The sequence below is a fragment of the Aphis gossypii genome, chromosome X (genome assembly GCF_020184175.1).
Source record: "Aphis gossypii isolate Hap1 chromosome X, ASM2018417v2, whole genome shotgun sequence".
Taxonomy (NCBI): Eukaryota; Metazoa; Arthropoda; class Insecta; order Hemiptera; family Aphididae; genus Aphis; species Aphis gossypii.
The window spans coordinates 38,072,077-38,084,577 of record NC_065533.1 but is presented as its reverse complement, the minus strand read 5'-3'; the positions used below and the strand labels follow the sequence as shown (position 1 = coordinate 38,084,577).

The 12,501-nt window shown below is 23.9% G+C and overlaps 2 protein-coding genes across 4 annotated transcripts; one reads left to right on the top strand and one right to left on the bottom strand.

Moving 5' to 3' along the window:
• Positions 1 to 44: 44 nt before the first annotated feature.
• Positions 45 to 5,010, top strand: LOC114119654 (FAD-dependent oxidoreductase domain-containing protein 1-like). 2 transcript variants are annotated; one of them, XM_027981287.2, is made up of 9 exons: positions 45 to 712; positions 1,912 to 2,141; positions 2,201 to 2,314; positions 2,371 to 2,533; positions 2,625 to 2,770; positions 2,833 to 2,916; positions 3,278 to 3,431; positions 4,411 to 4,525; positions 4,590 to 5,010. In XM_027981287.2, the coding sequence occupies exons 1-9, from the start codon at positions 365 to 367 to the stop codon at positions 4,727 to 4,729; spliced, it is 1,494 nt and encodes a 497-aa protein (XP_027837088.2). In that variant the 5' UTR covers positions 45 to 364; the 3' UTR covers positions 4,730 to 5,010. The 2 variants fall into 2 exon arrangements, with proteins under 2 accessions (XP_027837088.2, XP_027837086.2); XM_027981285.2 differs by having other exon boundaries at positions 45 to 742.
• On the bottom strand, positions 4,547 to 12,162 carry LOC114119655 (metallophosphoesterase 1). 2 transcript variants are annotated; one of them, XM_027981288.2, is made up of 9 exons: positions 11,166 to 12,162; positions 10,957 to 11,072; positions 10,271 to 10,341; positions 10,041 to 10,182; positions 9,809 to 9,975; positions 9,665 to 9,750; positions 9,049 to 9,171; positions 5,047 to 5,187; positions 4,547 to 4,938 (listed from the first exon to the last, which is right to left on the bottom strand). In XM_027981288.2, the coding sequence occupies exons 1-9, from the start codon at positions 11,277 to 11,279 to the stop codon at positions 4,756 to 4,758; spliced, it is 1,143 nt and encodes a 380-aa protein (XP_027837089.2). In that variant the 5' UTR covers positions 11,280 to 12,162; the 3' UTR covers positions 4,547 to 4,755. The 2 variants fall into 2 exon arrangements, with proteins under 2 accessions (XP_027837089.2, XP_050062294.1); XM_050206337.1 differs by having other exon boundaries at positions 11,555 to 12,156.
• Positions 12,163 to 12,501: the final 339 nt, after the last annotated feature.

Sequence of the window (12,501 nt, the reverse complement as noted above, 5' to 3'; positions counted from 1 at the left end):
TATCTTAATTTTTTAATATAATTGTTGATAATAATCTATTTTGTATTATTATTTATTACGTTATAGTATTATACTAATTGATTAAAAAAATATTTAATCATAGTTTAATATATTTTATACTCATCCGAACATTATACTTTAACATAAATCTTATCAAGAACAAAATAAAGTTTTAACTACATTTGTGTTTCAAGTGCTACTTAATTAAATTTTTCTAGTGGTAAATCATTAGCAGCAATTATTATTACCGTTTTAATTCATTTTTTTTTAAGATAAGCAAATATGATGAACCATTTATACCTACAAATAAATTGAATACACACCTATACTCATTTTAGTTGCGCATTAATCAGTACATTCAAACATGTATACGCGTAATGTCAGTCTTATTGTTCGACGTAATTTCAAATTTTGCCTTTGTATCAGATACAAAAGTGATTCTTCCTCAAAACAACCAGATAACTATTATGATCCAGATTCTATTCACGAAAATCCATTGAACAGGTGTAAGAGGTTTCTCAAAAGGGATATCAATGAATTGTTTAAAAAAGCTAATGACCCCTTTGAACAGTATGAAGATAATAAAATATTCCCAAAAACTGTTGACGTTTTAATCGTTGGTGGAGGCGTAATTGGTTCATCTATTGCTTATTGGCTTCAAAATAAATGCAGAGATGGATTAACAATTGCTGTTATTGAAAAAGATTTATCGGTAAACAAATCAGTTATATCTACTGAAGAGGTATTGTAGTTGAATAAATATTTGTTGCATACATGGTAACAGTACTAGTTAATTTGAAATTAATATGATTAATTAGTTGTATTAAGAGCTAGAACAATTAATCTTTTAGGTATATTATTATTAGGTATTTTTATTATTTAATAAAAAATATTTAATTTATTTTAGTTGAAAATAATAACTTTTTATGTAAATTTTAATTTACTATTCACTTCTACTTTATATCTGAACTAGTTAAATACATGGAATAATATTATAAATTTATTTTGATGATTATATAAATCAATCATAATTTACAATCTATGTATAATTCAAATTCAAATTGTCTTTCTTGTTTTTAAGTTCTATGATTACTGACTATTGGCTGAAAAAATTACAAAAACATTGAGTATCATGTTATACATCTTTATTAATTCAAAATTAAGAAATGTGAAACATACAATTTTTTTTTTCTTTAATACTAATTATAAATAATTTGGTTGTTTTGAAATTAAAAATAAAAATTATGTTTATATGTAAGTACCTACTAAAATACTTAAATACATTCATGCAAAGTTTGTATGTTTATCACATTATTTAGATTACTTAACTAGTTATTTTGAATTCTGAAATGATATGCTAAAATATTATTTGAACCTTGGTTATGTTATTCATATATTTTATTATGAAAGAATTTATACATGATATAATTTATATTATATTATTTAGTTATGGAATTTAAGTTTAAAAATCTTATAAGTATTAATCATAGTTAAATGACTAAAGTTTCATCATAAATAGAGCGCTTCATATATCATAGATGATAGCAGTTTAATTTTTTTATAATATAATTTTAACAATTTAGTTAATAAACAATATATACATATAAATACTTCAATATATTAAACTACACATATAAATACTTCAATATATTAAACTACACATATAGGTATTCATGAATATTAAATAGTTTATAAAAGCAAAACAATCTTTACATGATATAATTTTGTAGTAATGGAACAAACTAATAGTTCAAACATAATAACATGATATTGATGTAATAATTTATCATCAACATGAGTGAACTCTAATAAATGTGTACCATAAAGCTTTTAATTTTTTTTAAATGTCTTGGATGTCACAAATTAATTAAATTACCTATATAATAAATAATATTTATTTTAATATTCTAGTACGCAAAAGCATCTTCAGTACTTTCTTGTGGAGGAATTCGTCAACAGTTTTCACTTAAAGAAAACATTCTACTATCCCAATTCAGTGCTGAATTTCTTCGAGATATCAAAGATTATTTAACTATTCCAGAACATGAACCTCCAGAAATAAATTTTAATCCATCCGGCTATTTATTTTTAGCTACAAAAAATGGTGTGGATACCATGTTAAAAAATCATCAATTACAACAGTATGATCTTTTCAATTTATAAAAATGCTTATTTAAAATATTTTAATGATACGTTTTAGGGAATTAAAAGCTAATGTTGAGCTTTTATCAAAAGATATGTTGAAAACTAAATTTCCTTGGTTAAATGTAGATGATATTGAATTAGGAAGTCTTGGAACTTTAAACTCAGGATGGTAATTTGTAGAACTCATTGACTAGATTTTTGCTTTTACTAATTTAATTGCTTTAGGTTTGATCCTTGGTCTTTGTTAAATGCATTAAGAAATAAAGCTAAATCACTAGGAACATATTATGTTGAGGGTGAAGTAAAAGACTTTGGTTTTAAAACAGATACAAGTATTGTGGTGGAAGAAGATCCTAATAAGGAATACGAAGGGATTAATAGCGTGAAAGTATGTAAAAATACTATATTTGACACATATTACATATTAAATATTATTTATATATTATATGATATTAAGCTATGGTTTTCAACTTCTTTAGGTAAAATTAAAAGATGGTGAAACACAACAAATAGTATTTGGTTTATGTATAGTAGCAGCTGGTGCTGAATCAGGAAAAATTGCTCAAATGGCCAAAGTCGGAAAAGGAAAAGGATTTTTATCTACACCCTTGCCTATTGAACCTCGGTAATTAAATAATAATTTTATCTATTTAGTGATTATTTTATAATTATTTTTTTATTTTACAGCAAACGTTTTGTATATTATTACCATGCACCTAAGGGTCCTTCAATGTCACCAATGGTAATTGATCCATCTGGAGTTTATTTTAGGTACTGAATTTTAAATATTTAAATATTTTATGATGTCTTGAGACATTGTATTATTATTATATACATTATTCAAAAAATTATTTAGTTGTAGAAATACATCGGAGACTTGAAATAAATATGGAATATTGTTTGTTAAAGACAAATCATTTAATTGAAAAAATATAAACTATTTTTAAGATCAATATTGTCATAATCAAGGTTGTGAATTTTATTCACTTAACTATTAAAATATATGTATTAAAAACTGACAAAATATTCATAAAAATATGGATATAAATAATTTAATTTATGATTTTTTTGTTAATTTGCTTGTATTGTATTAAATATAAAGTAATTTTTTTTTTAAACTTTTGATATGTAGGCCTGATAGCTTTGACAATCATTATATATGTGGTAAATCACCATGTGATGCTGAAGAACCTGAAACCATCAATTTAGATGTTGATCATGATTTTTTTGAAAAGCAAATCTGGGCATCACTTGCACATCGAGTACCTGCATTTGAAGAAGCAAAAGTAATACTTAAAATATTTCACCTAAATTAATTATAAAGTAAACCAAACAAATAGATTTATGATTTTATGAACAATAATCAAATATTATAAAAGAATAAAATATATTGAAGTGTATTCAATTATCAGTAAATAATTTCAAATAATAAAATAAAAGAAATAGTAATAAATATAACAAATTATATTTTATATTTAATTTACTTAATAATGTAAATATTGTAAAAATATATAAACATTTATAAAACAGATATACAACTTTGACAATAACTTTTATTATGTATAATACATTTGTTTTCTATATTATAAATAATTTTATAAATATATAGTAGTTCTTATAGATATAATACAATTTAATAGTGGTACTTTAAATATCTGACATTTTCCTAAACATTATATTATAAGCAATAACAAAACTATATGAGTTATATAATCAATATCAACAACATAATCTTAATTATTATAATTTAAAATAAGATATTAAATGATTAAAACTATTTAAATACTAGTATATTTTTCAATATTTAAAAATTTATTTCTATATGAAATATAAATATTGTAAAAATAATTTATAAAATATTTATTTAATGGATATTATTTCAACTAAATTAGAAAATAAGTTGCAGGTTTATTAAAAATGTAATTCATAAATTTAAGTCAAAATTATTTACTTTTTAATTTGACTCCCGAGTAAAACAATATATAATTTACACAAATAAAAATTAATATTTTTAATTCTTAGTAGTTCAGTAACATATTTTATTTAACAATTATGTATAAAATATTTGATGCAGTATGTTTATCTAATATTATTATATACTAAATAAAATACAATAGATACTTTTAATTAGTTTGTTTTGGTGTGTAATAGTACAAATTGTATTATAACGGTATTAATTTATTGTTTGAATTTAAATTTATAAATTAGGTATGCTCTGTTACAAACAATAAATATCCATTTTTATTGTTTTAAATTATTTCATAGGTCAAAAGTAGCTGGGCTGGATATTATGATTATAATTGGTACGATCAAAATGGTGTTATAGGAAGTCATCCAAGTTATTTCAACTTATTTTTTGCTACTGGGTTTAGTGGACATGGTAAGTAAAAAAACATTTAAATATAATTCACACAATTTAATTGATTTATATTTACTAATAATAGGTATTCAACAAGCACCAGCTGTTGGCCGAGCTATGATGGAAATGATTACCGAAAGTGGATTCAACTCAATAGATCTTTCTAGGTTAGGTTTTGGCCGGTTAATTGCTGAACAACCACTATATGAACAGAATATTGTCTAATAGTTTAAAAAATAGATTATAGTATACTAATGATTTGATTTTTTATTATAAAATAGATGGTAACTATTGTTGATAAAAAAAGTTGGTTTAAATTTTAAGATTTTAAAGTATAAAAAAATCATAATTAATACTAAGTAAATAAATACAATTGTATATTCTTGAGGCATGTGGCAAGTTTCAATGGAAAAATTATCCATAGAAAATAATGCCTGAAAAAAAGTTTATATTATTTGTTAAAAAAAAGTTGTATCAAAAAATAAAAAATAATATAGTTAATTTCATTACATGTGTTTTATTATAACTCTCGGTATACTTACAAGCATATAACTTGGGTTATATTTGTTTCGCCAGTTAAATGAGGATATGCTGTATTCGTGAATTCCATTTGCATGATGAATATGGCAACCGTGATGCGTATGTCCACCAAAAACTAGTCGAGGCTGTATCACTTTCAACAACTATAAAAATATTAAATCTATTTAATATAAAATTTAATTTAAACATTTTTTTTCTGTATAAATATTACCAAATTACAAAATAATAGTTATATAATTAAATAAATAGTTCTATGACGTACAGTTCAAAAATAAAACAAATAATATTCTGAACTAAATTTAATTTCCGTAGATTATTTATTTAATGCTTATGGGTGTTTCATAAAAAGGGATAAAAAAAAATATTCTAGATAAAATATGCGGTATACCAAAATATATATGATTATTAAAGTATTTAATAGTTTTAAATGCATATTTTTATTCTTTCATAGGTTATAGAATGCATAAAATTTTTATTTAATTACTATCAAAGAAGAAATAATCTATAAAAAGTCGGCAAGTGGGTACCGCTCTGCTGTACATTAGGGGGTGGGGTGGACCTCGGACAAGGGTAGATTAAATTTGAATGCAATGATAAGTATCATTGTATACGAAAAACGATTCTGAACGGAGATGATTTGTCAGTCTATAATATATTATAATTAAATATTGTCATATATTCTATTTTGAAACAAATATTCCGATTTCATAAAAATTTGAAACTCATACGCTCAAAACATTTTTCCTATAATGACTCTTAAAATTTTCTCTATAGCTTTTTGAAGCAAAACTTATGGAAAACTTAGTGTTGAGTTTTTTAACGTTAGATATAAATACAAACAATTTTATGAATTTTGAACTACAAAATAATTTGCAAATATTCATGATTTTGACGAATTTTTGTCAAAATTTGAACTTCAAATGCTAATAAAAAAAAATTGTGCCTATGTATTCTTATAATTTTTTAATCACTATAAGAATAACATATGAGAAACTTTGTATAAAATTTACAAGTATTTTGATTGGGCCAAAAAAAATTTTGTCGACACTTCAAAAGAAAATTTTCAGAAAAATTGAAAATTTCAGTTGTCTATAAATAGCTCAGAAAAACTCAAAATATTTTGAAAATTAAATCATGTAAAGAAAATGCCAATCTAAATAACTGGTAAAATTTTCAAGTATCTACGACTTATACTTTTTGAATAATAACAAATATCAAAAATTGTTTGAGGCTAAACCGTTATTTAACGCGGTTTTGTAAAAATTGAAATTTCAAACACTCATAAAATTTTTTTGTCTGAATCCGGTAGAGTTTTTTTCTACAGATATTTGAAGAAAAATTTATGGAGAACCTTGTACCAAGTTTTCAAAACTTAGTTATAAAAGAAAAAAATTTTATGATTTTTCAACTTCAAAATTACTTGCAAATTTTCGCGTTTTCGACAGATTTCGTAAAAATTTGAACTAAAAACGCTTATAAAAAAAAATTGTGACTAACGATTTTTAATTTTTTTTAGCTACAATAAAAAAAACTCATAAGGAACCTTGTATTAAATTTTCAAAACTTTTTGGTCATCCCAAAATTTTTTATCGACACTTTAAAAAAAATTTCTCAAAAAAATTGAAAATTTCAGTAGTCTATAAATAACTCAAAAAAAGTCAAAATTGTTTGAAAATTTAACTATATACAGATACTACTGACATTAACATTTGGTAAAAATTTCAAGTATTTTCAGTGATTAGTTTTTGAATTACAACCATAAAAAAAAATCGATTTGGTCGAAAACTGGTTTTGCGTAAAAATTGCCGTTTTTCCGTCATTTTTTTTTTGTTTTTCTCGATTTTTTTGAAAACTGTTGGAAAATGTTAACTTTTTAACTTTTTAACTTTTACATCGGAAACCACCCCCATAGTTTGAAATTGGAGCATTATTTCGACTAGTTATGCTGTACACAAAAAAAAAAAAAAAACACATCATTGTAAAATCAATACATTCATCACTTCGTTCAGAATCTAAAAATTAGGTAGTTCAGATTTTTTTTTTTGGGGGGGGGGGGGATTATATGAGTTGCTGAAAATAAAATATAATTGGGACTATTTCACTGATTTTGTAATATAACGTCTCCTACTGATTAAAATAATAATAAAAAAAAAAGATAGTATACTTTTATATAGCTATATATCCAAATTACCTTTCATGGTATCAATTTATTTTAGTTGTATTTAAGCCTTGAGTTCTTTGTAAAATTGAAACTACTGTACGAGTAAGAGGACTCTAGACATAAATGTGACATTTTTGTAAGTGTCTCAATGTAAAAAACATATTAAGTAATGAATTAAATAATCAAATAGTCAACCATGAGTAGATTATCAAAAACTATAAGTCTGCAACTGCATGTACTCTCTAAGGAGTTGGGTATAAAGATTGTTGTTAAAAAAAAGCCTATTAAATAAAATATCTGTAAGATTGACAATTATTAATATTTAAAATTTAAAAATTTAAAAATGTAAAACAGCCTAACTTACATATCTATATATATAAGAGAAAGTATACTTTACCAATAATCAACGTACAGCCAAAACTACCGTACGGATTTATTTGAAATTTTCAGGATATGTACTTATTACTATGTATAGGCGCACTAAGAAAGGATTTTTCGAAATTCTCATTTTAAAGGGTTGCTCAAAAGGGGATTTTGAGATTTACGATGGAAATTTTGTTTATAATTTTTGTTTATAAATGGTTGCTATAACAACCTGATTTATGTGTTAACACATTTATCACTTTATTATTACAGCTAATTATTATTATTATTTTTAGATTGCAAGTTAAAGCTCTGCACAAAAATGTAATAGACGCTATAGTTATCACTGGGAGCACTAGAGGAGATAAAGTTTTAATCCCAAGAATAACGTTGATTCCAACTGATTATCCCTTTGAATTAAAAAGAATAAAATTCCCACTCAAAGTTTGCTTTGTTATGACTATTAATAAGTCTCAAGGACAATCATTGAACATGACAAGGATTGACTTGAGAGAAGAATGTTTTTCACATGGATAGTTCTATATCATATGTTCTAGAGTTAGCTCTGCCAGTAGTTTGGTTATTTTAGCCCTAAAAGGCAGTACCAAAAATACTGTTAATAAAGAGTTATTGAGATGAATAAAATATTTCAATACAAATATTTTTTTGTTTTTGGTTTTTATAACACCATAATGTAAAGTAATTTTTTGTCAACAAATTACAATATTACAATACATGGGCAACCAAGGATAAACATAACATCTAAAAGCAGGTTATAAATATAAACTGGTAAAATAAAAGTTATAGTAGGTAACACAAAAAAATGTACACGGTCAAAGCCGGGTTATTCAAGATTTTCGAGAATCAAAACCTAGGTTAGGATTATGTATTAATTGATTATATTAATCTACCGTATTATGTAAAACTTAGTATAACTTTGATACTTTATTAGAGTTAAATCATACATTTACGTACAAACAGCACTAGGTCCGCGATCTACCGCAGGTAGATTGCCTACCTGATAATATACTGCTGCGAATCAGAATTTTTATTCCGGGCAACAGAAAACTTAAGATAAATCTAGAACATCATCCATCGAATATTAAAATCCGTATTGAACAAAGTCTGAGTCATATAGAATTGGCATTTTTAACGGGCAACGAAGTGCAAAACGAAGTACGCAATACGAAGTCCGCCGGGTCAGCTATTATTAATAGGCCGCCTATTATTATTATTAATATAATATAAAAAAAATCTCGGTTTTCACCTGAGGTGACTTTTGCGCGGGCAACGCCGGGTGGGACAGCTAGTTATTTATAAATGGAAAATAGAAAAAATAATTTAAATTAACAATTTTATACATTTCTTCTAATATTATGTACAATATAAAATAATATATATATTTTTAATATCTTATTTATAAATGATAAATAATAAATATTGATTTATATTTATAAATTAAGATAGATTTAATCAGTACCTTTTCTGTAGCATCTTTGCGTAGACAATCCCAGCCCTCGCGAAATGGTTTTTCTTTTTCCTTTAATGGGGCTGAATCTGGTTCATTGCATTCCATATCATTTTTTCTATACAAAGGAAAATGCTAAAATATAAAATATAAAGATAAGGTTTAATTAAATTATATACATATAAAATAGAAATTCATATTAGTAAAATATAATAAAAAATGCCATTATTGTTTTTAATTTGTTGCTATTAATTAACCATAAGTATACTGATCTTTAACCATCTTTATTACAGAATACTTAAACATTTTACAAATTAAATAAACAATCAAATTAAAAAAAAAATCTTTATTCAATATGTTAATATATAATAATCTATATTTATGTTTATCATATTTGACATGATGTACAAATGACTGAGCATTGGTTTAAAGAATGTTTAGAATTAATATTAATATATATTAATAAAATTAATTAATTATATATTCATGTAGTCAACTGTTTAAAGAGTCACATTAAAAAAAAATATATATATATAATGAAACCTTACTAAAAATGTTAAGAAATTGGCAATACAATATTAATTGATTTACGCAATTAGAATGTTACTAAATATAAAGTATTAATTACTTGTAATAATATGGGTTTACTATAATTTCCATCTAGCATCATTGTTTTTGAACATTTATTGTTATTTTCACTACATTTTAACCGCTCTAAAACAGGAATGAAGCAATAAGCAATGAAAAACGTTAATAGTATCTTTAAACTTACTAGAGATGATGTTTAATTTTAATTTAGCAGCATGACATAAAAAACATCCATCCATTTCCATAGCCATACTATTTATTGATACAAAATGAACATTACGTTTACTGATCAATTCTACTGGGCTTGTATTAAAAATTTTATTAAACCTTTTTTCAAGATGTGGTGTTATGCTATCAACAAATAAAGTTCATTATTCTAATTAAGTATAAACAATCAATACATGGATTATTTATACCTATAATGGAAACCAATATCATGATTACCAACAATAGGATATAATTTTATATCTGATGACACTGAAAACAAATATTTAAATGTTTCTACATATGAATTGAAATCTTTTTCACTACTCCATAGTCCTTCATCAAATAAATCACCTACAAAAATAAATGAAAATTTCTTTTTTTTATATACATAAAAAGACAAATAAATATATATTATTTTTAATCAACAAAATTAATTTACCTAAAATAAAAATAAGTTCTGGTTTATGAAATTTGATAGCAGTCTGAAAAGCACATCCCATTTCCCATTCTCTAAAATAATTTTAGAAATACAAAATATTCATAATCGATGAAAGTTAAGATTGTATATTATATATTATCTATTAACAAGTAGTGTTTTTATTACATAGATAAGCTACTGCCTAGAGCCTATTAATGAAAAATTATTTCAAAAGAAATACCTACATTACTTAATAGACAATTCAATTTAATAGAATTTTATCAGCATGAATTACCTAAAATAATTGATTTAAATAGTATTCTAATATTATTAGATGAGATAAATTGTCAATTATTATTTAATAAGCTTGTATCAAATTAAGTTATTTAATATGGAGTTTACAATATTTATTTTCAAAGGAGTAGAAGATTTAAATAAAATTAATTTGGGTTCATAAAGTTAAATTCAAAAATATTAAGTTTCAAGATAATAGTTAATAAGAATATTAACTTAACATACTATAAAAAAATTAATATGCCATAAAAAAAGCATACTAGCTTGGTGATAAAGTAAATTACATATTAATAATATCAACTAAATTAAGAAATCAAGGAATATTCACATATTTAAAATTTTAATAATCAATAAATAAATGATGTAAAATTTTGCTAATTTTCAAAAATATTTGTATGCATATTTTAAATTACCGTATCATCTTATCAAGCCAGTGTCCTTTCCTCGTACCAAGTAAATGCGTGTCAGCTAAAAACATTACTTTAACAGGTTGCTCTGATGTCATGTTTCTATCAGAAGGCCAATTACACTAGAAGTTATGTTATAATCATTTTAAAAAATGTATTAACATTACTATTAATTAAAATTGCAAAGTAAACATTGTGTAAGTTTAAATTCTTACCCGAGATAAAACCACGTAAAAAATGCCATATTCACAAAAAAATAATAAACCAATAATACACAATAAATGTAGTGCAAATTTTTTGATTGTAGTGAGACTAAAATATTTTATCATTATAAACTTCCCGAATTTTCTTTAGGTATTGAAGTTTAAAAATTGATTATTGTGTATAAATTAATTACTCAGAATCCAAAATAATTTGAGATACAAAATTCATATAATTCAACTAAATAAGTTTTCAAGGATTCAACAACAGCTATCTAGGAAGCTTATACAATTTAATAGTATAAATAAATAGTGCTGTCAAGTACTGACAAGACATTTTTTGTTAAGTAGGTACTAGGTACCTCTAGGCTATAACTATTTAAATATTTATTTTTAGTGATTACTAATTAATATCGTAGAACTGGCGAATGACCTGACTTCAACTATCAAACTGATCAGTTGCCGATCAGTATTCAGTACTCGCACTACTCGCAGAACTCGATAGTCGTTTCAATAATTCATAATCCACAATAATTGTTTGGGGAGTTCAGGACTGCTATCAAAATTTTATATTATCAAATATAAATACATAATCATTGATAAAGTAACTTAGCAATGGTGATAACAATTTATGATATTTTGATAATTAATGATTTCGAATTTGGAATGTTCGGAATTTTGAATTACTATTTACTATTTAATATTTATTAATTTGAATTTTTATTGTTACTAGGTATCGTTTGTTATAGCCCCGCCGCGATTAGTGAATACTTTATTATCTCATCACTCAGGTTTGTTATCGCCCCGCTATCCATATAACAATAAATACGTTGTACAAATAATCTAAAAAACGTAGGTACCATTATTACTATTAAGTACCTATCATAGATATTTATTTTACATTGTATGAATCGGTATAATATAATATAATATCGATTATCTATCAAACATCACAGTACGTATTTGTCCGTCGTCTGTTCGTGTTTAAAATGAATTTTCAACTCAACTTTTTTGACGTTATATCTTTTAATTTCAAGATTTTTAAATATTTTATCAATATAATATCGACACATATCGTCTAATTATTAGATAAATAAATATTAATAAATAAACTCATTATTTTATAATATTTATTTGATGTATTTATTGTTATATGGTTACCGGGGCTATACTATATCAAACCACTACCATTTTATCATACAAAATATAAAAATATATACTAATATTTTAATAGTTTTATTATAGTGCTTAATTGAATTATAGAGAAGCTAATATTTTCAATACTGTACAAATGTAAGCTATTCACCAATATGTTTTATTATGAAACAATTTTACCAGCTCAGATCAGGTC

Bases quoted from the DNA above. Each gene is read 5' to 3' on its own strand.
- LOC114119654 (XM_027981285.2), top strand. From the start codon at position 365: ATGTATACGCGTAATGTCAGTCTTATTGTTCGACGTAATTTCAAATTT. The intron at 2,142-2,200 runs GTATGATCTTTT...GATACGTTTTAG, and splicing joins AAAAATCATCAATTACAACA to GGAATTAAAAGCTAATGTTG. The intron at 3,432-4,410 runs GTAATACTTAAA...ATTATTTCATAG, and splicing joins CTGCATTTGAAGAAGCAAAA to GTCAAAAGTAGCTGGGCTGG.
- LOC114119655 (XM_027981288.2), bottom strand. From the start codon at position 11,279: ATGATAAAATATTTTAGTCTCACTACAATCAAAAAATTTGCACTACAT. The intron at 11,073-11,165 runs GTAAGAATTTAA...CATAACTTCTAG, and splicing joins TTTACGTGGTTTTATCTCGG to TGTAATTGGCCTTCTGATAG. The intron at 10,183-10,270 runs GTAAATTAATTT...TTATTTTTGTAG, and splicing joins AGAACTTATTTTTATTTTAG to GTGATTTATTTGATGAAGGA.